The 22632-nt window shown below is 38.8% G+C and overlaps 1 protein-coding gene across 1 annotated transcript in view; it reads right to left on the bottom strand.

Moving 5' to 3' along the window:
* Positions 1 to 8276: 8276 nt before the first annotated feature.
* The window catches only part of LOC121431058, a 29008-nt gene continuing 14652 nt past the window's right edge, over positions 8277 to 22632 (bottom strand). Inside the window, exons 2-4 of the mRNA XM_041628528.1 lie at positions 20126 to 20620; positions 19058 to 19522; positions 8277 to 11103 (exon numbers count right to left, since the gene is read on the bottom strand). Coding sequence (XP_041484462.1) covers positions 8506 to 11103; positions 19058 to 19522; positions 20126 to 20365 — 3303 coding nt within the window. The 5' untranslated portion in view covers positions 20366 to 20620 and the 3' untranslated portion in view covers positions 8277 to 8505. The remainder of the gene's footprint in view (positions 11104 to 19057; positions 19523 to 20125; positions 20621 to 22632) is intronic.

The following is a 22632-nucleotide window of genomic DNA, read 5'->3' as shown; positions in this document are numbered from 1 at the left end:
ATCAAAATTGATGTAGAAAATAAAGTGAGAGCAGGATTAAAAACCTCTCCAAAGGATGGACATGGATATCATTTGACCTTTTGACCATGCATGCCGCTGACCCCACCATCCCCATGGACACATTTGTGTATTATACCCACGAATGTATACCAAGGGTGTGAAATGAGAGCAAGGGCCTTTTCATACGAAAATCTTGAAACATCATGGTAATGATGATTGCTATATTCCAATCGTGACTGTGATTAGCATTCGTGATTATCATGATTATAATCATGTTCTAGTTTGGTTTCAAAAGTGCTAAATATTCGTCATTATAGTCTCATTTTTATTTACTGGAATCAGCATTCAAATTACGATTTGCTATCTTGTGAAAGGGCGGCAATTAAGTTGAATAAACACTTTGACATTAACAGACCAACAACCTAGCAGGCTAACAGGCCAACTGGAAAAGTAAATTACTAGGAGCCATTTCACACGTGAATCTTGACTTATAGTAATGATGACTGCTATTATTGTTATCGCGACTGATTAGCATTCGTGGTTCTAATCATATTGTCTAGTTTGGTTTCACGTGTGCTAAATATTCCTCATGAGCCTTACTTTTCATTGGAATCATCATTCAAATTACAATATTTTTACCGTGTGAAAAGCGGGTTGTCTCTGCCGAACTTCGTTCTAGCAAGATTAAAACATCCCCTCCGGATACCCTCTCAAAACACAACGCACACTCATCTGAATAAACACACAATGTAATGGCGTAAGTCTGATTTCACGATCATTTTATTCCGCTTTGTAAATCAAGTACACTAAATATTTGATGCTCCAAACCTAAATTAAATTCACAAACTCATCGTCACAGTTTTCAAAAGATAATTAGATTTCTTTATCGTCAGATATATGATATCAATATATAAAGTTACATATTTCAGTATAAAACTCGCCCACACAATCAGATCATTCTTTGCATGACCATAAACATAATTATAGTACATTATTAGCATGTAGTGAGTTGGTTCACATGATTTCACGTCAGAAATTATACGAATTCTGAACCATTTAGAACCACATGTACGTCTTCGTATTTTTCCAATATAGAACGATTACCGTATTTGCGTTCTCTTCTAAAAAAGAAAAGAAAAGGAATGTTATCTTAACTGTCTGTTTTTATCACTTGCGCTGGCGTATAAAAGAAGGAACGGGAGTCACCCCTTAAAATATATAGGGAACGGAAAGGGAAGGAACAACTTGAAACGGCATCTTGATTTCTGAATATTGTGTCAAAGTCTATCACACAATTGGAGTTTCAATCTAAAACTGTTTTAACAAAATGCTCGCTCTCCTCGCTTCTTGGAAAATCTACTCCATGTTCTGCCCCCCCCCAAAAAAAATGCGGTGTTACGCAACTTATCACTTCAACATGTTCAAGTTTTGGAAAGTGAGCTCTTCTTGTGTTTTTCGGTGGCCCGCGTAACTTATTTCAGCAATTATCGTCTATCACATAATTGGAGTTTCAATCTAAAACTGTTCTAACAAAATGCTCGCTCTCCTCGCTTGTTGGAAAATCTACTCCATGTTCTGCCCCCCCCCCAAGAAAAAATGCCGTGTTACGCAACTTATCACTTCAAGTTTTGGAAAAGTGAGCTCTTCTTGTTTGTTTTTTCGGTGGCCCGCGTAACTTATTTCAGCAATTATCGTGAATCATCCAGTAAAAAACAAAAATGATTAAGAAACCGAGTCTAATGACATTTTTGTTTTGAAAATTGAAATCATAAAACAATTTACAAAATTATTTATATCTTTACATAAATCTAATGTCCAACAAGGTATCAACGTATAGTAAACTCAGCATTGGCAACTGGCGAGTTTTAGATTAATATAAAAAACGCATTGCCTTTTGAAACACAAACTCAATACACAATTCAATAAGTAATCGAATAACCAGTATTTATTCTAGACTAGTATCTTCTTGGTCACTGGAGACAAATCTACTCCTGCGGCAGTTGTTTTGGGCTTAGGGGTTAGGATTAGGGTTGGTGTTGCAATATGGGGTTTACCCTGTAAAAAACGCTGTTTAGAATTTCAAACACGTTGTTTAAGCAAGTTGATTTAAAAAGTTTAAACAACTTGTTGTTGGAGAGTCGGGCTTAAACAACGTTCCATTTTTTCACTCTCTATGTTAGGTTTAGCGTAGAGTTATAGTCTTGAACTCGGGTTGAAGTACACTGTAAAAACTGCGGTGTTAAAACTGACACTAATTGGTGTTAATAGAGGACCACACCCTGAGATTAAACGTAACACCAAAGAGTGTAATGTAACAACAAAAGGTGTTGTAATAACACCTATAGGTGTAAAACTAACACCACCAATTTAACACCGGTGTATAATAACTGGTGTGGTCCTCTATGTACACCGGTTAACACCACAGTTTTTGCTGTGTAGGTGATTCGATTAGTATGTCGAATTTAGAGCTGGGCAATTGTCGCCGAAGCAAATTAATGTCTTGGAACCACTTTCTTATCGAAATTTCGATGAACAAGCCTTTCTCAATTTGTTTTTAATAAATGAACTTCTCCATATCTGGTAACTAAAAAGCAGGCCTGTGTGCAGTCCAGGCCGGCCTCGAGGCCACATTTTGCCGGCCTTGACCTTGACAGACCCAAGTGACGTTTACAAAAATATGTAAGGGTAAATGTTTTCTCGGGAGGCGTCGTGACTTGGACGTACCAGTCTCAACTTCATGCCTGTTGTATTATAGGCCTACACCTAAAAACTTCCCTTTCCATCAGACTTCTTTAGAATGTCTACTGTTTTCCCCAATGATATCGTACAATGATTCCAGCATGGAGTACTAAAACTTAAGTTCATCTTAAGAAAAGCTATGAGAATGTACATATTTCTATCTTTGAACTTGATACTGAAATTCCTCCGAACGTTGTCTTTAAATCAAGACCAACCTTTACATCCCCGATTTTTATATCCAATATAAAATACATCTGATATAGACAACACTCACACCTTGCGTTGTAAAAATTACTAGTATTTTCATTGTGCATATTTTCAATAACATTACTATATTCTATAGGTTTTTTTATATGAAGGCTACATCTTGGGAGTACAGTGGGAAGACTAAATGAGTAGATAATATATAAATATGTGAAATCTATATGTATATATAATTATAGTATTACATGTATACACGTCTGATGACGTCGTAGTATATAAACATTGATAACGACTATATATATATATATATATATATAGTCTGGCGTTACCAGTCTCTAGGTATAAAAATTGATTCATGACCGAGGCAGCCATATGGCGTGGCTATATAGCATTGATATCATTCAGGACTATTCATTCTATAAAGAAATAAAAATAACGGTATGTGCACGCAACCTCTGAAGTAATTAGCATGTGTGAAACGTAAGAATCGAATGATCCACCCCAATATCCACACCTGCATGCACATCGAGGGCCCGCCTTACAAATAATTGCGATTGATCCGATCAATCACAACTATGGAAAGCCAGCAAAGTTAACATATATGATGCATGTTTGCTCCCAAAAAAAGATATGAATGTACAGTACATCTCCATAAATTCGCTGATTTCTTTGCAATTTGGTGTGGTCTCCTTTGTTTCCAAATGACATTTTGCAAATTTCCTGTAGAAAAAAATATGACACTTATGGATTTCCATAGAGTTACGATTGATTGGATCAATCGTAACTCTTTGTTAGACGGGGCCCTGATCATTCATCATGGGTCAGAGAACGCAAGGAATAAACACGATCAGCGCCCTGTCTAGTACTGAGCATGCGCAAAACATCTTTCCTCCGATTTTTTTTTTCTACTTTGCATTTTGGCGTGACCTTCAAATGTCCTTATTACAACTATAAAACAAACTGACTAAAATGACTATAGATTGAAGATTCATCAGTTTCATGCAACTGTTCTTATTTGAGTAATTCTCACCCTTTTCGAGTCGCAGTCATTTTGGACGAGAAGATAGTAAACTAATACACATCTTTGATGAGGGCGTTAGTTATTATACACGAGTGACTTTTGGAAGAGTAGTTTTGAAAGGTATAAGAAAAAAAATGAAATTACTTAAAAACTGATGTGTATGGTTTGTTTTATAAGATACTCATTTGGATCATTGTTTTTTGATCCTCCATCCTCATCGGAGGAAAACCATGACCATGATCCCAGAATACAACGGTTAGCAATGATCGTAGAACAATTTTCTACGATTGATCCCATTAAATACCATGTACAATCAATCGCAAAAGTCAACCGTACGATTAATCATTAACCTTTGTGTCACCTGACCAAGGGCCCCATCTTGCAAAGAGCTACGAGTTATCCGATCAACCTCAATTGTGTGGATATACATCCACGTCGTATTTTTTTTATTCTGCATGCAGGAAAATTGCAAAGTGTCCTTTGTAAGCAAAGATAAGCACACTAAATTATCGTGAATACATCGATGGTTGTATGAGTACACTTTAAATATGAAAAGCTAATTAAGCTCTTAAAAAGCGTGTATTGCGACTGCACTTCGGAGTGCTGATTTTTCTCGTTCAAATTTGAACTAGACAAATCAGCAATCCGAAGTGCAGTCACTGTACATGCCCATTAAGAGTGTATTTTTAGAGTGTATCCCGTGTATACATCATAATCTACAAGTCATCTTTAAACATGTTTAAACGAAAATGCATGTTGAATGTTGACTTTGCAGGCGTTCCATAGTTACGGTACGTTGATTGGATCAATCGCAACTCTTCATAAGACGAACTTTGCCATTCAACATGACTGCTTAGTCTTGTTAGTGTAGGAAATTAGTGAACCAGGGCTCTGTATAACACGAAGTTTGCGATGGATTGCAAATATGAAAGAACCACAATGATTGGTCCCTGGTCAGTATTTCAAACCAAATGCGCGTGTAACGTTGATATTGATTGGTCAGTTTATTTAGCTATTGATCGCTAATCTTTGTGTTACGGAGCGCAGGGCGGCTGATCGTCGTAAGATTCTGAGCTGACGAAAAAAATCGGAAATAAAATCGTTTGTCCAGAGTCCAGGGGCCGATTGCACGAAAGGGTCTTTGCAAGAACCGTCTTTCGTGTCGCCCATCTTTTATGATACGCTATAAGCGGGGTGTTTCTGAAATTTATGATAAAGAATAAGATTCGTTAGCTTGCTTTTAAATCAAATTTTTTACAATTTCATGATATATTACATCATTTTATAAACAAATATTTTGTTTAATTTCAACGGACGAATAAAATATGTTTGCAGATGATTTATCTAAAATGCGTTTCACATGGCGCATCATAAAAGATGGGCGACACGAAAGACGGTCCTTGCAAAGACCTTTTCGTGCAATCGGCCCCAGGAGACAACTGCTCCTTTGATTCACCGATTTTCGACAAAAGAGGGCGTTTGACAATAGATTTTCAAGGTTGAAATAGCAATGTAGATGTATGACGTAATTCATCAGGGACAGGGATCGTGGCTGGGTTTGAACCAAGGCTTTTAATAATACCACTCGTAAGATGGAACACCCCATCAGCAAATCCTGTTTTTTTCGGATAGGGTCCGTGTGTGTGTGTAAATGATAACAAAAGAAATATGAAAATAAGTGAAATAAAACAATAGGCCTACTCCCCCACGCACACAACAACAAGAATAGCATTACTCCTCTTCAAAACTGTTTCCTATCTATTTCATTTTTTGGTGAAAACAATATTATTCATTTAGATATTTAAGAAAGAAGGGCAAGATTTTGGGAGAAGCGCGATAATAATTGAACAGAAAAATAATATGTCTTTCAAAGTAGAAATTCGGTTCTTCTTTTTTCTTATGTACGGATGCCGTTATTACCATATTGTAATTAGTTTGAGGAATCGGTTAGAAATTTATTCATATATGATAAAATAATTTAGTATATACAGCATTTGTTGTAAGCGTAATATACAAAACCTAAAGTACCTAAGTGTTCATATTTTGATACAATATACACATATTACTTTAGGGTACATAAAAGTATTTACACAATCAAAATATACGACCGTTTAAAAGACACTTAAGCAAAGTAACAAAATTATGATTTTGTTTACAAAAAACAATATGTGAAAAGAATAAAAATATAATAATTATCACTTATATAACACATTTTTATGCAGAATAATTATTACGAGAAACATATTTCCTTAGACTTTTCTATTATTTTAACTATACCTCTATTTAGTAATAAACTTCAACGTGATTATCTAGTTGATTTGAATAAACTGAGAAAAGCAAACAATAATAAGTGAAGATTTAATAAATATCAGACCAATAGGCCTACGAACGTGGGAGCATTTCAAAAGTTCGATGCATGCTGATTTTAAGGCATGGTCACACCGCCCGAGCGTTGTTGGAACGGTCGTTGAGCGGTAGGGAGAGGGGGTCGAATTTCGCTCGCAAAATTGGGGAAAAAATCGAAAACGAAAATCGAAAGCAAAAAAAAACAAACAATCGAAATCGAAAGTGGTGAACGGTAGCGAGCGGTGATGATTTTTTTCTCTCCGCTCCACGACCGCTCCAACAACGCTCGGGCGGTGTGACCAGGCCTTTAGAAAAGAGTCGTATGCTAGCGGTGAAGTTAGTGATTCTACACGCCCGTTACAGGGGCCACGGAAACCGGGGGCCCAAGGGGGGGGGGGGCCACTTTCATTCACGAGTGGATACCATGCGCGACCATGGGGTATCGAAAAGCACCCTAAACACGTAATTTCCATATTCTGAAAATGCACCCCTTAACAAGTATTGGCGTGTGAAACCCTACCCTCAACAAGTATTGGAAACAAAACGATACTATTGGCAAATAATCCCTGAAATGAACCCCTAAACAAGTACAGGAATGTTTTATTGTTACGGGTCCTTCGGTCGTCGGCTTTTGTACCTTATTTGGTTTAGTACGACCCCACCTTCTACACCTCGCGCAAATCGGACTCTAAACACGAAGTGTTGGGACAAAAAGGACATCCTTTATAAAACATTTTAATTTTGTTTTATCATCCCCGCAAATTCGACCCTAAACACGTAATTTTCCTAGCGAAATAGATACCCTTTTTCATTATTTTTGCGTTTTTGACACCCTTATCACGTTACGTACGTAACGTGCCCTATCGTGAAAAGGACATCCTTTTTACGTGTTTTTTTGGTCGCGCATGGTATCCACTCGTCAATGTAAGTGGCCCCCCCCCCCCCGGGGGGGCTGGGTGATCTTCAGCCCCCCCTCACCCCACACACGTTTTGTTTTTCAAGACCGTGAACAAACATTTAAAAAGTATCATCTGATTGTGATTTTTTTTGGCATGGTCAGCGCCCCTCACCCACTTTCAAAACCTTTCCGCGGCCCCTACGTTATTTACTTATATTTATATAAGAAATATCTAATGTTGGTACTTTGATATAAAACCATCTCTGATTATTCCGTAAAAATATGGCATTGCTAATGTTGCAAGCAGTTTTGATACAACTAAGAATTTCTTCAATTTCAAATAATGTATTTGAAAACTCATACAAAATAAATAAGTTAACAAAATGTGACTGTCACATCATCGACACTCTCGTTTGCATATTACCCATATTGTGCATTTTACCTTTCGTAAACTTAAACGAAATTTCGAATGTAATAGCTTTTACATTTTCAGAGTCAATTACATTTCTTGTTTTGGTGTACTTGAGTAGTTGACTTTATAGAGTATCGGAGTAATGACGTCATGAAATCCTGTTTAGCATGTTAGCAGTTTTATTAATATCATATCTTGCCAGATCATGATGAAATACATCCACAACCCAAATTTAGTGACAATCAGTTTAGGGATGGGGGGGGGGCAAGATATCACCACATGATTAGCCCTCTTGAAGTCAATGTAATATTTGCCATGTTCGTATTGATTTCAATGTAGCTAATGCATTCATGAGTTCACGCGTTGTTTCCCTATGGACCGATTCCCACCAAATTGTGGTAATGGTGTTAGTTCGGCATGTTCTACCGAGATATGGTATCAAATGTGCTGAAGACAAAATAGGATTTTTGTGTCTTCATCATTTCGGTAGTCTATTCTCATCAAACTACAATGACGTGTAGCACCCGCCGCACCTATTGGCTGAAAATTCTGGGGCCCGTATTATAAAAAGTGGCGATTGATCCGATCAATCGCAACTATGAAAAGCCAGCAAAGTCATAATGAAATGCATTTTGCTCAATTTTTTTTCTAGATATGAATGTATATCCATAAATTCATTGATTTCTAGACAATTTGGTGTGTTCTCCTTTGTTTACAAAGGACATTATGCAAATGTCCTGTAGAAAACATTATGACTTTGATGGATTTCCTTAGAGTTACGGTTGATTGGATCAATCGTAAGTCTTTGTAAGACAGGGCCCAGAACTTACAAAACAGTCATGTTATAAACGATGGCAAGTGAATGATGCGTTGCATAGATGGTTCTTAGCATTTAATTGAATTTTCTCGGCTGTCGGAATGACTGGAATGGCAGTCGTTTGATGAAATGTCAATCGGTTTATCTGGCTTACAATCTGGAAGGGTCTCTGACAAAAAGGGATATCCCCAAGCCTTTTGATTTGCCGAAGGAACTCCCGTGTGGTCGGGAGAGTTCGGAGTTGACCGGGACATGAGATCGGGGGGTTTCGGAGCAGATCGGGGAACGCCGTCGAGTGAGAGTTGCTTAATGGGCATTGATCTGTTCAAGTTACAAGGATTTGTGGATTCTGATCCTTGTGTGTCTCCGTTGAGAAGTTCATCCACAAGGGAAGGTGCCGATTTAGGAATGCCGTTTGAAGATACCATTCTAAGTGGTACTTTGCTATTACTATCTAAGTTAAGTAGTTCTTGCGAATGCGAAGGTGTGTGTTGGCGAATGTCAGGATTAGCATCACCATTCTCAACCTGTGCGTCAGAGGTGTTTGTGGTTTGCATTAAGTCAATAATATCTCCCTGAGGCTTGTCATCATGTGAACCGTTACTACCGGCATCTTCTGCACTGGTGATTGTTTGCATAGGGACGGGACCGCTGGTATCGCGTTGCTTCTTGGAATGGAAGTTCAAGAGTCCCGCTTTGCTGCGGGACCTTGCCTTTGACCTACTGTTACTATTATCACCCGGTTTCTTTGACGAAGGAGAAGAATCGTTTGGTCGTTTGCTTGAATCACTGTCCTTGGAGCTTTGGCGACCTAACTTGATACCAGCGGTAATACTTCCTATACCAGCTAGGAAGGCCGGTCGATGCTTCTGTTTCCTTGTCTTAGGTTTTGTACCAGCTTTTTTGCACAGACGCGGGTGGGGCGCTGCACCGGAACTCGAGCCAGAGTCGGTCGAGGACACGCTTGCTCTTCTCCCTTCCTCGATCGTGACCCGCTTCGGATGCCCACCCTGTGAATATTGACTTTCCGAACTGGATTTTCTTGTCAAGGAAGAGCGTTCCATGGGTTCATCGCCTGAACTCATGGTATGCTTTAATGAGGGTTTCACGGGTTGCCCCGGACGGCCAGGCTCTGGTGCTTTCGTCCATGTGGTCGTGAAACCATCATCAAGTTTCTGAACTATGACTCCCATCTCACCTGTTGCGTTACAGTCAGAGACCGGAGAGGGCGTTTCTTTGCCATGTCCCTGTCTTGGTCCGAGCAAAGGTTCTGTTTCGCTGGTATCTGTGTCTCTAGGAGACATCGACTGTCGAAACCCGCTCTGCGAATCATCGCGGTGTGACGGACCGCCGTACCTATCAGGCAACTGCATTTCGACCTTACCCTGCTTGCTTGGGGAACTTATAGTGTGGATTGACAAGTCATAACTTGGCGGTCCTCTGTCAGTCGACTTATCATCTTGGCCTCCCACTCCAGACTGACCTGCTAAGATCCCTACATTACCTATGGTCCGAAGGATTCTCGGTAATTCATGATGATCGTGTGATTCACCAAACGCATCGGATGCGAGACTACTAGAGCTTTGTCTATTTGCATGATCAGTGTACGTGGTAGAACTGTAAGTACGGTCTCTCCCATGCGGATACATTCCACTATGTGCCCTATCATTGCATCTCCACTGGACTCCAGTATTGTCCTTTATACCTTCGTCATGGGAATGGTACCTCCGGTTCAATCCCACAATATCAGGATCTGCCTGGGCCCCTCTCTTATCCTTGCACCTCAGCGGGCTGGAACTACTTCTCATACGAGTCTGAACTACCGGATTTAAGGGCTTCAATCCATAACCCATCTCAGAAAGTTCTACGAAATGGAGATCTCGCATATCAAGGCTGACCAGGCTTCCGTCGCGTTTAGCCCGGTCAAGTGCTTCGTGACGTTTCAGTGCTTTTTCCTGTCGCTTTTGCTCTCTGTAGTACTCGGAGAAATTGTTAACGATAATGGGAATGGGAAGGGCGATAAAGAGCACACCGCACACACAGCAAACAGAACCAATGATCTTCCCAAGAACGGTGATGGGGCTGATGTCACCGTAACCGACTGTCGTCATCGTGATGGCAGCCCACCAAAAAGACGCAGGAATACTTGTGAATTCGGTAAAAGGAACGTCTTTCTCGGCGAAGTACGCGAGACTCGAGAAAAGCATAATGCCGATGGCGAGGAACAGTATCAGAAGTCCCAGTTCTTTGTAGCTGGTGCGGAGCGTGAAACCCAGTGACTGCAGCCCGGTCGAGTGCCTGGCCAACTTGAGAATCCTCATGATCCGCATCACCCGAAAGATCTGGACAACCCGTCGCATGTTCTGGAACTGCATGACGCTCTCTCGCGACTCGGTGAGGAAGAGTGTTACGTAGTACGGTAAGATGGCCAGGAGATCGATGATGTTGAGGACGCCCTTGAAGAACTTCCACTTGTTGGGAGCGGAAATGAGGCGCAGGAGGTACTCTAGAGTGAACCAAGCTATACAGATGCTCTCTATCATGGCCAATTTGTCATTGTCGATAGGGTTGTTCTGGGCGTCTCTTTTCTGTAAACCTTCCATGGTGTTGAGAGATAGGGCTATGGTGGACAGAATGATGAAAAGGATGGAGATGATAGCGATGACCTGAAAAAGAAAAAAAGACCCAAAAAATTCAAGTGACAAGGATTTTAGAAAAAGAGATTATAATCATATCACCATAAAAAAGTGACTGATTTTATATCATTCTCAAGCATGAAATTCCAGCAACGCCGTTTTTCCCGTTTGCTGCCTCGGACGCATATGTCAGAGCATAGTGTTCTAGAGGGCTGACATTTTTGTATGTGTTATCTCATTGACCAATCAGCAAAACCTTTTTAGGGAGTTGGTCCATGGGGGGGGGGAATAAATACATAATTACCCCCCCCCCCCGAAGCCAATGTGTTGCTTACCTAGTTCATAACATTTAGAATTAGGCCTGTAATACACTGATTTCATTTGGGCTATTAGGTATTCATGGGGTCATATCTTGGGCCCACGTGAAGCGAGTCCGAACATATTTGGGCTGTGGAGGCCTTTCCATCATGCTCTACCAGGGCACCGTCGCATAACAGTTACTTTTAGGGTATCTTTGCCATACAATGTTAACTGCCACTGTAACGTTGATCCAACAGTCAATCAAAATCAAGGATTCCATGCAAGTTACCGTAAGGGTAACTTTTATGCAATGGGACCCAGAATGTGGTATCAAAAAGTGATGAACTGCAAGATTGGGAAATATTTATGACGTCACATGTCGGCACTCTATTGCAGCTCAACTGAAATCTATACTACTTCTAAACCACCTTTAGACAAGCGAGATGAGAGAAAAATAAGCACTTTGAATAATTTGCATACAGGGCTTTGAAGTGGAGGAATCATAGGGCCTAGCCAATTCTCAGATGGGAGTAATATCGCAAGTACATCATTTCCCTTCGCCATCCCGGAAACAGAGTTTTGGTGTAATGGCTTATATAGCTCAAGGCGTTCCCATTTCGCTTTTCAACTGAAGTGTTTTGAGGTTGCTCATTTACAAGACAAGTGGTGTCCCCTCAGCATTGGTTTTACGAGTAAAGATACATATTATCGTCTTTCATCCAAGCTTTCACCCTTGGACTTTAGTCATCGGTATATTCTCGCCTCTCTAAGTTCAATATGTCCTTCAAGCCGTCAATATTTCAGACTGAATATATGGTATGCCATCTCATCATCATTCAAAGTCCTTAAAGAAAAAGTTTACTTCAACATAGAATTTATCTAAATAAAAAGAAAAAAAATCTAACAAGCATAACTCTGAAAATTCCATCAAAATCGGATGTAAAATAAGAAAGTTATGACATTTTTAATTTTCTTTTAATTTCACGAAACAGTTATATGCATATCCTGGTCGGTATGCAACTGAAGGAACTGATGACGTCACTCAATCACTTTTTCCTTAGTAATTTATTATATAAACAATGAAATATTTCTTCTCCTCATTGTCATATAAAACAAAGTTTTACTCCTCCCTGAACATTTGGAATTACAATGCTTTAACATTTGAACAATAATAATTAAAACAACCAAAAAAAAAAGGATGAGGAACACCATCGACTATCTCATTTGCATATCACTGAGTTGTGCATATAATTGTTTTATAAAAATAAGCGAAAGGTTAAAATGGCAAATTTCTCTATTTTACATCCGATTATGATGACATTTTCTGCGTTAGGCTTTCTGTATTGATCCAAATCCAATTTGTCTGGGGTGGACTTGACCTTTACTTTAGTACATTTATTAGAACTCCTTGCAGACGGTTGCTATAAGTTTCTGCAATATGCAGGAGATATAGGTGTAGGCATATTTTCTTGATTGTGGGTTTCTGCATAGGTACCATTAGCATAATGAATCAAGAGATATGGCGTATGGGGTAACATTTCTACAAGGTTGCGAGAAAGCGAGCGAAGCGAACAAGCACAAAGTTTGGACTTTTTGATACCAAAAAGTCAAATTCTGGATTAGTTTTGCCGTACCATCCAGTGAAAAACACATTTCAACCCTTTTCCCTTTCTTCTCTTTTTTTTCTTCTTCTTGCCCCCCCCCCCCCCCAGATGCTGGGCATGAGTGCGGAATTAATCTCTATGGCAAGTGCCAATGCCAAGTGCACATTTTGTTATGATAAAAAAATAACACATAATCGGTATCTATATCAGATGTATTGATTAACGTTTTGTTTATCTGTCGATAAACGTGAAAGGAGCAACGTAGATAACAACACTTCATATAGCGCTGGGCTATATAAAGAATTCAACAAAAAGGGAAAAGAATTAAAAAGAAAAAAACGTGCGTCCACACCTACAATTTTGAAGTCAGCCACCTGACTATGTGTAGTTGTTGCTTCGGGATATTTACACAAAATGGGGAGGTGCTCTTTTTTCGCATTAGCGCCCGATGTTACAATAATGCCCTTGAACGATGGAGAAGCATTTACATGCTGATATAAAGTACATTGTTTATCGTGCAAAGCAGGATGCGACCAAATTCCGAGTCCTTGGGTATCTATTGATCGATAATTATGTATAGGAGCGATATAGGATGCGATGCGGAGAAACAGACAGGTGTACTTCGCCGACAAAGCCTCCTGGACATTTATGTTTTCAAACATCTGACGTCAAAAGTTCCCCCACACTACGCCCCCGCTAACACTTCCTCAAAATAAATCAAAACCACCATGGTGTCAGTTGCGTCTACCAATTATCTCATCAATACCTTGCAAAATCGTGTACTTTTTCTACGGTTGCCGAGTGTTACATACTCGCATACATGTTCTATTTTGTGAATATCTTTTCATTTCGAATGGTAATGATATTCAGATCATTTTCAATGATTTGGAAAATCGTGTACTTTTTCTACGGTTGCCGAGTGTTACATACATGATGTGCATATATTCTATTGCACTGTAATTAAGGGCTTATGAAATGCTTGAAAACAAATTCAGAAGGGTGAACAAAATGTGTGAGAATATTTTGTAAGATGACATTTTCAAGATTCATATATATGTATATATATATATATATATATATATATATATATATATATATATATATATATATATATATATATACAGTGCGTCCCAGAATAAACGAAACCGAGATTTAGCGATCATTTATCATAACTTAATCATAAATAGAATAGACAAATGACCTACCAATTTAAAGCTTAGAATCTCCTCTTACATCTGATATTACCTAGGTTATTTTTCATTAACGCATGAGTGAGCAAAAACGATTTGAAGAAAGGATACCAAAAACTCATTTGGCGGGGGTATCTGGGTTTCAAAATGAAAACCACATTTCTGAAAAGCTCAATATCTGCTCTTTAATTTGGTACCTACATTACAGAAAATGATCAAGAAATAAAAAAGTTCTGGTCATTTGAAATAAGGCTTGTATTTCCATAATTTCATGAGATAAACGTGTTTTCACCGGTTTCCCACAGAAGCTTTCGCATGGTGAACAAAAGATTTAATGCATGGCTGATCGTCAACAAAACAGTGTCGAGAGAGTTTGAAAGCCAGCCTGGAGAACCTCTTCATTTTATGAAATTATTGAAATTCAAGCCTTATTTCAAATGACCAGAACTTTGTTATTTCTTGACCATGTTCTGTAATTTAGGTATCAAATTAAAGAGGAGATATTGAACTTTTCAAAAATGTGGTTTTTGTTTGAAACCCAGATACCCCCCGCCAAATGATTTTTTGATATCCTTTCTTCAAATTGTATTTGCTCACTCATGCGTGAATGAAAAATAATCTAAGTAATATCAGATGAAAGAGGAGATTCTAAGCTTTAAATTGGTAGGTCATTTGTCTATTTTATTTATGATTAAGTAATGATAAATGATCGCTAAATCTCGGTTTCGTTTTTTCTGGGACGCACTGTATATATATATATATGTAGTGATTTTTTTTCAAAACATTCAGAGAGATAGGTGAGAAAAAACAATGAATGCGTTGAATCAGTTTTATCATATCGGGTATAGAGAACATAATCATATTAATGAGGAGAAAGAGATTTTAAATTCATATTTAATATTGCAAATACCATTCCATTTTGAATGGTAATGTTATTTTGAGAATTTTCCAGTGGTTTCAAATTTTGTATGATGATATTTTCAAGATTTAGAGATAAAGGGATTTTTTTTCAAACATGTTGGATGAGTTGAATCAATAAATAATGAAGAAAAATTATAAAGAAAAAGATGGAAAAGTTTCATAAACACAAAAGTGGGAAAAATTTTGTCGCCTCGATGTTCACGGCACCGATTGCATGGTATGGGAAGGGAGTTAAGAGAAAGAAATTCCTTGCCTAAGAATTAAGTCAGTGCAGACGTTTAATATTACCATGATTGATGAGGGGTTTACACTCGTCATGATGTCAGCAACGTAAGGAATCTGTACTCTCGCTTCCCTCATTCCCTTGTAATCTTACAAATGTCTATATTAACCATTGCTTCTCCGGTGGGACAATGAGGCGAATATAGTATTTCATTAATGGGGGGGGGGGATTTGATACCTTATATTTATCTTTAAAAAAATGTCATTTCATGAATGAAGTAGGAGTTCATTTATCATCTACTGTATTTATATGTGTATATTTTTAATGGTTTAAAATACATTTATATGATATATTTTGTTGTAAATTTGTATTTGTTATGATTTCGAAATAAAGACATTGAATTGAATTGTATGAGCCAAATGTGTTATGGAGAATATTTAGGGGAATGAAGACCTAGTTCTTTTGTTTCTCGGAGAACGGTCCCATTTCCCTACCAAAAATCCACAACCGATCCAAAAAGGAAGTCACTACAAACATGCAACTTTATCCCGTGATTCAAAAAGGGGAGGCATAGCCAGGATGTGTACTAGCGAGGCGATACTTAATAATAGTTCGCCAGTAAGGCTTTAGTTTTAAGTTCACTATTAAAGACAAAAAGTAACATTAATGTGAACAAAAGTGATATTCATAGCACTGCAAATCATATAAATTACCAATTTGATAGTTGTTGAATTTAGAACAATTACGCGCTAGCATGACTGGCCCATTTCATTCAGACTAATATCTCCGGAAGATATGAAATAAGTAATGAAAACACTTTAATGAGAGGGAGAGAGAGAGGGGGGGGGAGATGCCGCGCACGCTACAATAATTTTGATAATTGGGAGGGAAAGACAGAAGGGGTGGGGAAGGGTATAGAGAAAAGTGAGAGAGAGAGAGAGAGAGGAGAGACGGGAGAGGGTGGGGGCAGGTGGAGGACCGAAGTTTGCAGGCAGAAGAATAGCCATTTTGCCGTTTCCTCTGCTACGATTAAATTCCAGGCTTCTAATTACACGGCCCCATGTGTAAAGGAGACGGAAGACGGTGTCGCGCCACTGTAGCAGGCTGTGATAAGGCGCCAACAGTCAGTAGTCTTCAAATTCGATCCGAATTTGACTAACCAATGTATATGAAACTAAATTGAAACTGCTTCCATCTTGATGGTCATTGTGTCATCTGGGCTTTCGATATGGTCGCCGACCCGCCGTTGTTTTTGTATGGCGACGTAAGGAGAATAAAACAACAAAGAGAATGTATTGTAAAATGTCGGTCATGACAAAGAACAACCAAGTAGTCTTTGTCGTAAATTGGTGAAACAAACAGCAATTTTGTCCGTGACTCTGTGAAAACGACATATTTGCCGTTTATCGTAAGCTCTAAAATTTTGTAGGAAACTTAACCAATTATCGACAAAGACCTAATAGACCTGTGTTCGTGAATCCTCCGTACGCCGTTAAGCGAAAACTCTCTAATGATGGTCAGGGGTGGTACTAGATCATAAAATTTTTCCTCATAAAATTTTCCATGTAGTGTAAGTTAAAAAAGGGAAAGAACACAAGCATTGGGGGGGGCACAGCATTGTTCACAGACAATGCAGTGCCCCCCCCCCAATGCTTTGTCTCCTCCGGGTCACGGTCCGCTACTGCAAGGGATACAAACAGAAGAGATGAGAAGAAAGAAAAGTTTCAAAAAGAGGGGGTATGGAACGTGTACTACTATCCGATCCCTATCATTCAATTTAGACAAGATGATGCCATCTATATTAAGTCTTGCCCCCCCCCCCGTCCTTCTATCAACACATAAACTAACCTCTATCGACATTAATGACGTCATGACGTTGTTTGTGGTTTGTGTCTTACGTACTGTACAAAAGATCATTATCTTGATAGTTAAGTTTTGCGATAATTCAGAGGTCAAGATCTGAAAACTTTTTGCAAGTGAAAAATGCCAGTTTGAATCGATACAAATGAGATCACAATGAACACGATATTGAAATTGCATAAGAAAGTTGGGGTTGATCTAAAACAGCTAATACAAAGATTGTCTTTACTCAGTGCTCAGTTTTATTTTGCTGGTTTGAAATTAAGTATTCTAATAAACCATAGCTGTTGGCACTGGTGCATCGATGGGGATGGGGGTGGGGAAATTGGATCTCCTTATAAAATAAAAAGATTTAAAAGCATAATGAAATAGTTATACATATATTTATATGAATAAATAAATATATATATATATAACGTCAAAAAGGAGGAAAAGAAAAGGAAAAAGCAGGAAACTAAAAAGGGGAAGGACTGTGACATCATTTACCGATTAATATTATTCTGTTTCTGTTTATGGTAGTTCCCATAGGAACTCGGCAGAACAGCTTTTTGCCAAGCTGGTATATAACCAAATACCTATGTCACAACCTATTACATAATACCTCACGGTAAGTTCATGATTGAATGCAGACGAAATTAAGCTAGAACTTTAAACAGAAGCTATTCGAAAACAGGATTTTTTAAGCTTAGGGTTCTATTAAACATAAAATGTATACATTGTGTAATCTCGTTGAAACTTCCAAGCAGTCTGCTCAAAATGGTGTTAATGAAAATCTTATATCTTTTATTTTTATTCAGCTTTAAAACTTCAGAATTAAGTAGAAGAAGAAAAATAATTAATATTTTCCTTATCTTTTCTTCCCTATCAATGCCAAGTCAATATTTTTTTTATATCGTTAGTATTGGGTGGCTGGTATTCATTGTGTTTGTCCATCCGCATAGAATGCATTCAAATATTCATGTCTTTGCTTTTTATTAATTTTTTTTTACATATTTTCAATTAAGTTATATCCAATGGGGCGATGGAGGCAACTGACGTTTAATTGAATTTTTTAATAAAAAATGGTAGAAGATTTGCGTTCAATTGCAACCAAATTATTAAAAGAAATTATAACACATATTTGCACAATGTAATCGAGCATAAAGCTTCTTGCAATGAGCCAACAGGCCTTGTTCTTGAACGCCCCAATTCTGACTTGCAAAGGTTCCTTTCGCTTAGAATCAGAAAAAAATCGTGGATGTTTGTATACTACGATCCATTTTTACTATTTTTATCATTATGAATACAATAACTGCGTATGAAACGTAATGAAGGGGCTAACTTTAGGTCGATAGGAAGGTCTTGAACAAACATTATCATTTCGAATCAATATGTGACGGCGGCAGTGTGATGCAGGCTGTTCAAGAATGCGATGCCGCTTTAGAATAGCTTCCCTGAATGGCTTGTTATGAATATGGTGATGAAGGCATAGCGGGGAGGAACGCCTGATTTAAGGGACATATCACAAGAGAGGAATTGATGTCCCTACGTCCCATGGTTTCACAATTAGTGCAGAAGAAAAGACGAGAAATAATTAAGAAATAATAATGAGACCATAATAATGTAAAGGTAAGATATGAAAAGAAACAGTACAATCCCAAAATAGCTAAGAAAGCTGTTCGCACTAGCGTGCTTTGCCTATTGTGTAGTATGACGTAATCATATCAACGACGAGGATTTGACGTGATGAAATAAATGATTACAAACATCGCGAAGAATATATCGCCACGGTCACTTCGGCGAAACCAACTCCATCCAGACTTTATTTCGAATGACATACCAGCGAGCAATTTGGAGTCGGTTTCGTCGGTGTGACTGCTGCATGAACAATGAAGTGAAGTACCAACCTTTGCAGCGGTCGATGAGTTTGGTTTCTCCATAAGATCCCAGAGCTGTCGTCGTCTGTCGGCCAGGCATCCTGTTCCAAAATCTTCTTCCTCCCTCTGCCTTAGACTGTCCTCAATCCTCCTCTGTTCCTCCACCTGCTGCTCCTTCTTAGCGTGGTACTTGTGCTGGCAGCAGGATTCCATGTACAGTTCATCGATACCCCAGTACTCCAGGTCTTCACTGAAGGACACCGGGCAGATGTCCTCAATCAGATGCAGCTTGCCTGTCCGGTAGAAGTTGAGGATAGAGCAGAACGACCCAGGGTGACGGTCGAAGAAATATTCGTTGTCGATGAGGACGTAGTCGTCGCAGATGGCCATGATGGTTTCGTGGGTGGTGCATTCACGGAGTCTTCCGAGCCGAGATCTCGGGAGTCGACTCAAGGTTCGCCACATTACTTCATGACGCACGCCACCAACGTTGACCTATCAAACATCAAAGGATTTATTGTAATATGAAACTACCTTCATAAATCAAAACAGCAAAGGAGCAAGAACATTTCAATAAAGGCCAAGGTACTTTGCCCCACTCACGAACAAACATCTCTAACCTTTGAATGGGTACGCAATATCAAGTTCTACTATAATCATGATAAACGTCATTTGAGTGGAGAATGCGAGATATCAAATAAGCTCGGTACAGATTCAGCATGATGAAAGGTAAATTCGTAAACGAACGCGTCTAGCTTGGTACTATTGCGAAAAATAGGAGAATGACTACTGCAGCAGAATCAGATAATATCACCTCCTTGTCCGACAGAGTATTTATTTCGGCTAGATTGTTTTCCAACAATAAAGATGCATGATTTGTCAAACGATTTTTTTTGTATAACTAATATATAAAAAACGAAGGATCGGATCCATTGACTTGATTACAAAAGCACATAACCATCAATGATCGTGACATCGTGTTACCCAAATTACATCACGTAATGGGTATATCATAATCTTTCACACATATCCTAATATTAAAAATGTGGACTTTTAAGTGAAAATATCTATGAATTGCAAAAGAAACGTCTAGCTTGCCTTAACTCTCCGACTTAAAGATCGAAGCCTCAAGATCTCATCTGGCGTCGGAAATCCAGGCGGAGGAGAAGATATATTCCTGTGTCCAGACAGGGGTTTCAACGGGAAGGATGACCCGTCATCATCGCCCTTGTCGGCTCCCGCCCCGTCGGAAGACGTCGAGGGACCAATTGCAGTTGGAGCAGCCGAGGACGTCGGGGACTTGGACCCCGAAGCTTCGGCGTCCCCGTCCGACGACATCCTGACCGAATTCTGGTGTGTGGACCACACGATTGTGCCTTTGCTGTTCGATGCGGTGGAATTCTCGAGGAAGTGTTTTTTCTCTCCGCATCCGGTCAGCCCGACGAGTCGGTTGTGGCCTTGATCATAGACTGTGAGTTATGTTCCTGATCTGGAAGGTTTTATATACAGTTCATCCATGTGAAATCTATTCCGCTTTCGAAGGATTCGGGTTGTTTCGTATTCGTTTCTTACGACCCCAGCATGTTCCAACACCTGTAGTAAAAGAGTATGATCAAAATGAGATAAGTATACTCGTAATTCAATACAGTATGTTCCACAACAACACTTGCTTTTAATGGTGTACCCTGCATCTCATTGAACCTGTATAATGGTTCGACGTCAACTGCCTATACAAATTTTGACCATAGAATTGGAGTATCTGGAAACATTGATTCGTCATTTTTGTAATTTCAAGTTGATCCGTTCCTATTTCAGGAATATATCACGAACGTTAAGAAAGATTATGATCATGCTGATTTCATGCTGACTTCCTCCTCCTCATGACTGTGTGGACAAGATAGATCGTGACATCCCATTATTATTATTATTGTTGTCCAATTTTACCCACTTATTTGCAACAGAACAAGCAATGCAAGTACCTAATGGCAGATGAATATCAGCAAATGTGCATTTTGCCCCTGATTCTGTAACTCTTAACGTGTTTCATTTTTTATTGCACAAACAAAGGCCGCTGCGACATTAAAATTGTGAATATTCGGACTGCATTGTTTATCTCGATAGCTCATCACTTCTGTCATACACAGAACACCACAGCACACTCATAATGCTCATCACAGCGATAAGGATCTGGGCTTTCGTTTCATCAAGCACGAAGATGAGGGAACCACATGGAAAAGGGAACTTCAGAAAGGGGCTGACCCGACCCTGCCTCTGATCATCACGATCTACCCACCATCCGCACGAAGCAACACACAGGTTTAATTAGAAAGACATCTAGTGCAGCAAAGCTCGGGCATGCATGGCGTTTGGCTTATATGGGTTTTTCATTACGGAAGTAATCACAGATGAGTACTGGTTGAGTAATAATGAATACCGCCGCTGAACTACCCAGTCGTTGACGATGTTCCACAGTCCTAGAATGTCGCTGGATGACTGGTAAAGGGGCGAATAACAGGACAGGTTTCAGGTATACCTATCAAACACAATTTGTTGTAGGCTTACGAGTTGCGTTTGATGTATATAATCAATCAGAACGAATGTTATCACTCTCTGAAATATGCGCCAAATGAAAGTATGCGCACGGGGTGTTATCTGTGATATAAGTGAGTATTGATAGTGGTGAACGCAAAGAGTGGTATCATAAAAGCCACAGTTTGGTGAAACCTTGGTTAACATAGACCATACTTTTATGAAGTGTCAGTTGCAAACCAATTTTCTAATTAAAAAAAAATTCTTATCCTGCTGCACAAAGTTGTCAAAAATAGAGTCGTGAAATGGGAATAAAAGGATAATACAGAAATATAATCAATTTCAAGGAATACATTCATTGGTACCTCCATGGACCTACTAGTAGGTCCATGGTACATTACAATTGCCATGAATATTAAAGGAGAATGAAACCATTGGAACTAGATAGCTTGTGTGAAAACAGAAAAATCAAAGAAACAGGTCAACAAAAGTTTGAGAAAAATTGGACAAATAATGAGTAAGTTATGAGCATTTGAATATTGCGATCACTAATGCTATGGAGATAGCAAATCGGCAATGCGACAAAGATGTGTGATGTCACTTGTGAACAACTCTCCCCATTACTTTAGTATATATTTCACTTGAATTGCCTCTTTTATCACATCTCTCCATAGATCATGTGTTCTTTCTACATGAGGGCATGTAATACATATTTTTTAAGAATACATCTTGGATAAAGAGTTTGTATCATCATAAGAAAAAGTAAAAAGAGACATTTTGAGGGTATTTTATAGTCCACCAAAGGGAAAGTTGTTCATCAGTGACATCACACATCCTTGTCGCATTGCCAATGGGAGGATCTCCATAGCATTAGTGATTGCAATATTCAAATGCTCATAACTTTCTCATTATTTGTCTGATTTTTCTCAAACTTTCTTTATTCTTATTCTTTGATTTTTCTGTTTCTACACAAGCCTCTTTGTTCCAAAGGTTTCATTCCCCTTTAAAGTTATCATGAATCCCAGCATTCCATCGAAGTGTGGTTTTGAATTGTAGTTTGGACTAGGGCTAAACCT

The sequence above is a fragment of the Lytechinus variegatus genome, chromosome 17 (assembly GCF_018143015.1).
Source record: "Lytechinus variegatus isolate NC3 chromosome 17, Lvar_3.0, whole genome shotgun sequence".
NCBI classification, from domain to species: Eukaryota; Metazoa; Echinodermata; class Echinoidea; order Temnopleuroida; family Toxopneustidae; genus Lytechinus; species Lytechinus variegatus.
Note: the sequence above shows the minus strand (reverse complement) of the source record. Positions and strands in the feature narration are given on the sequence as shown.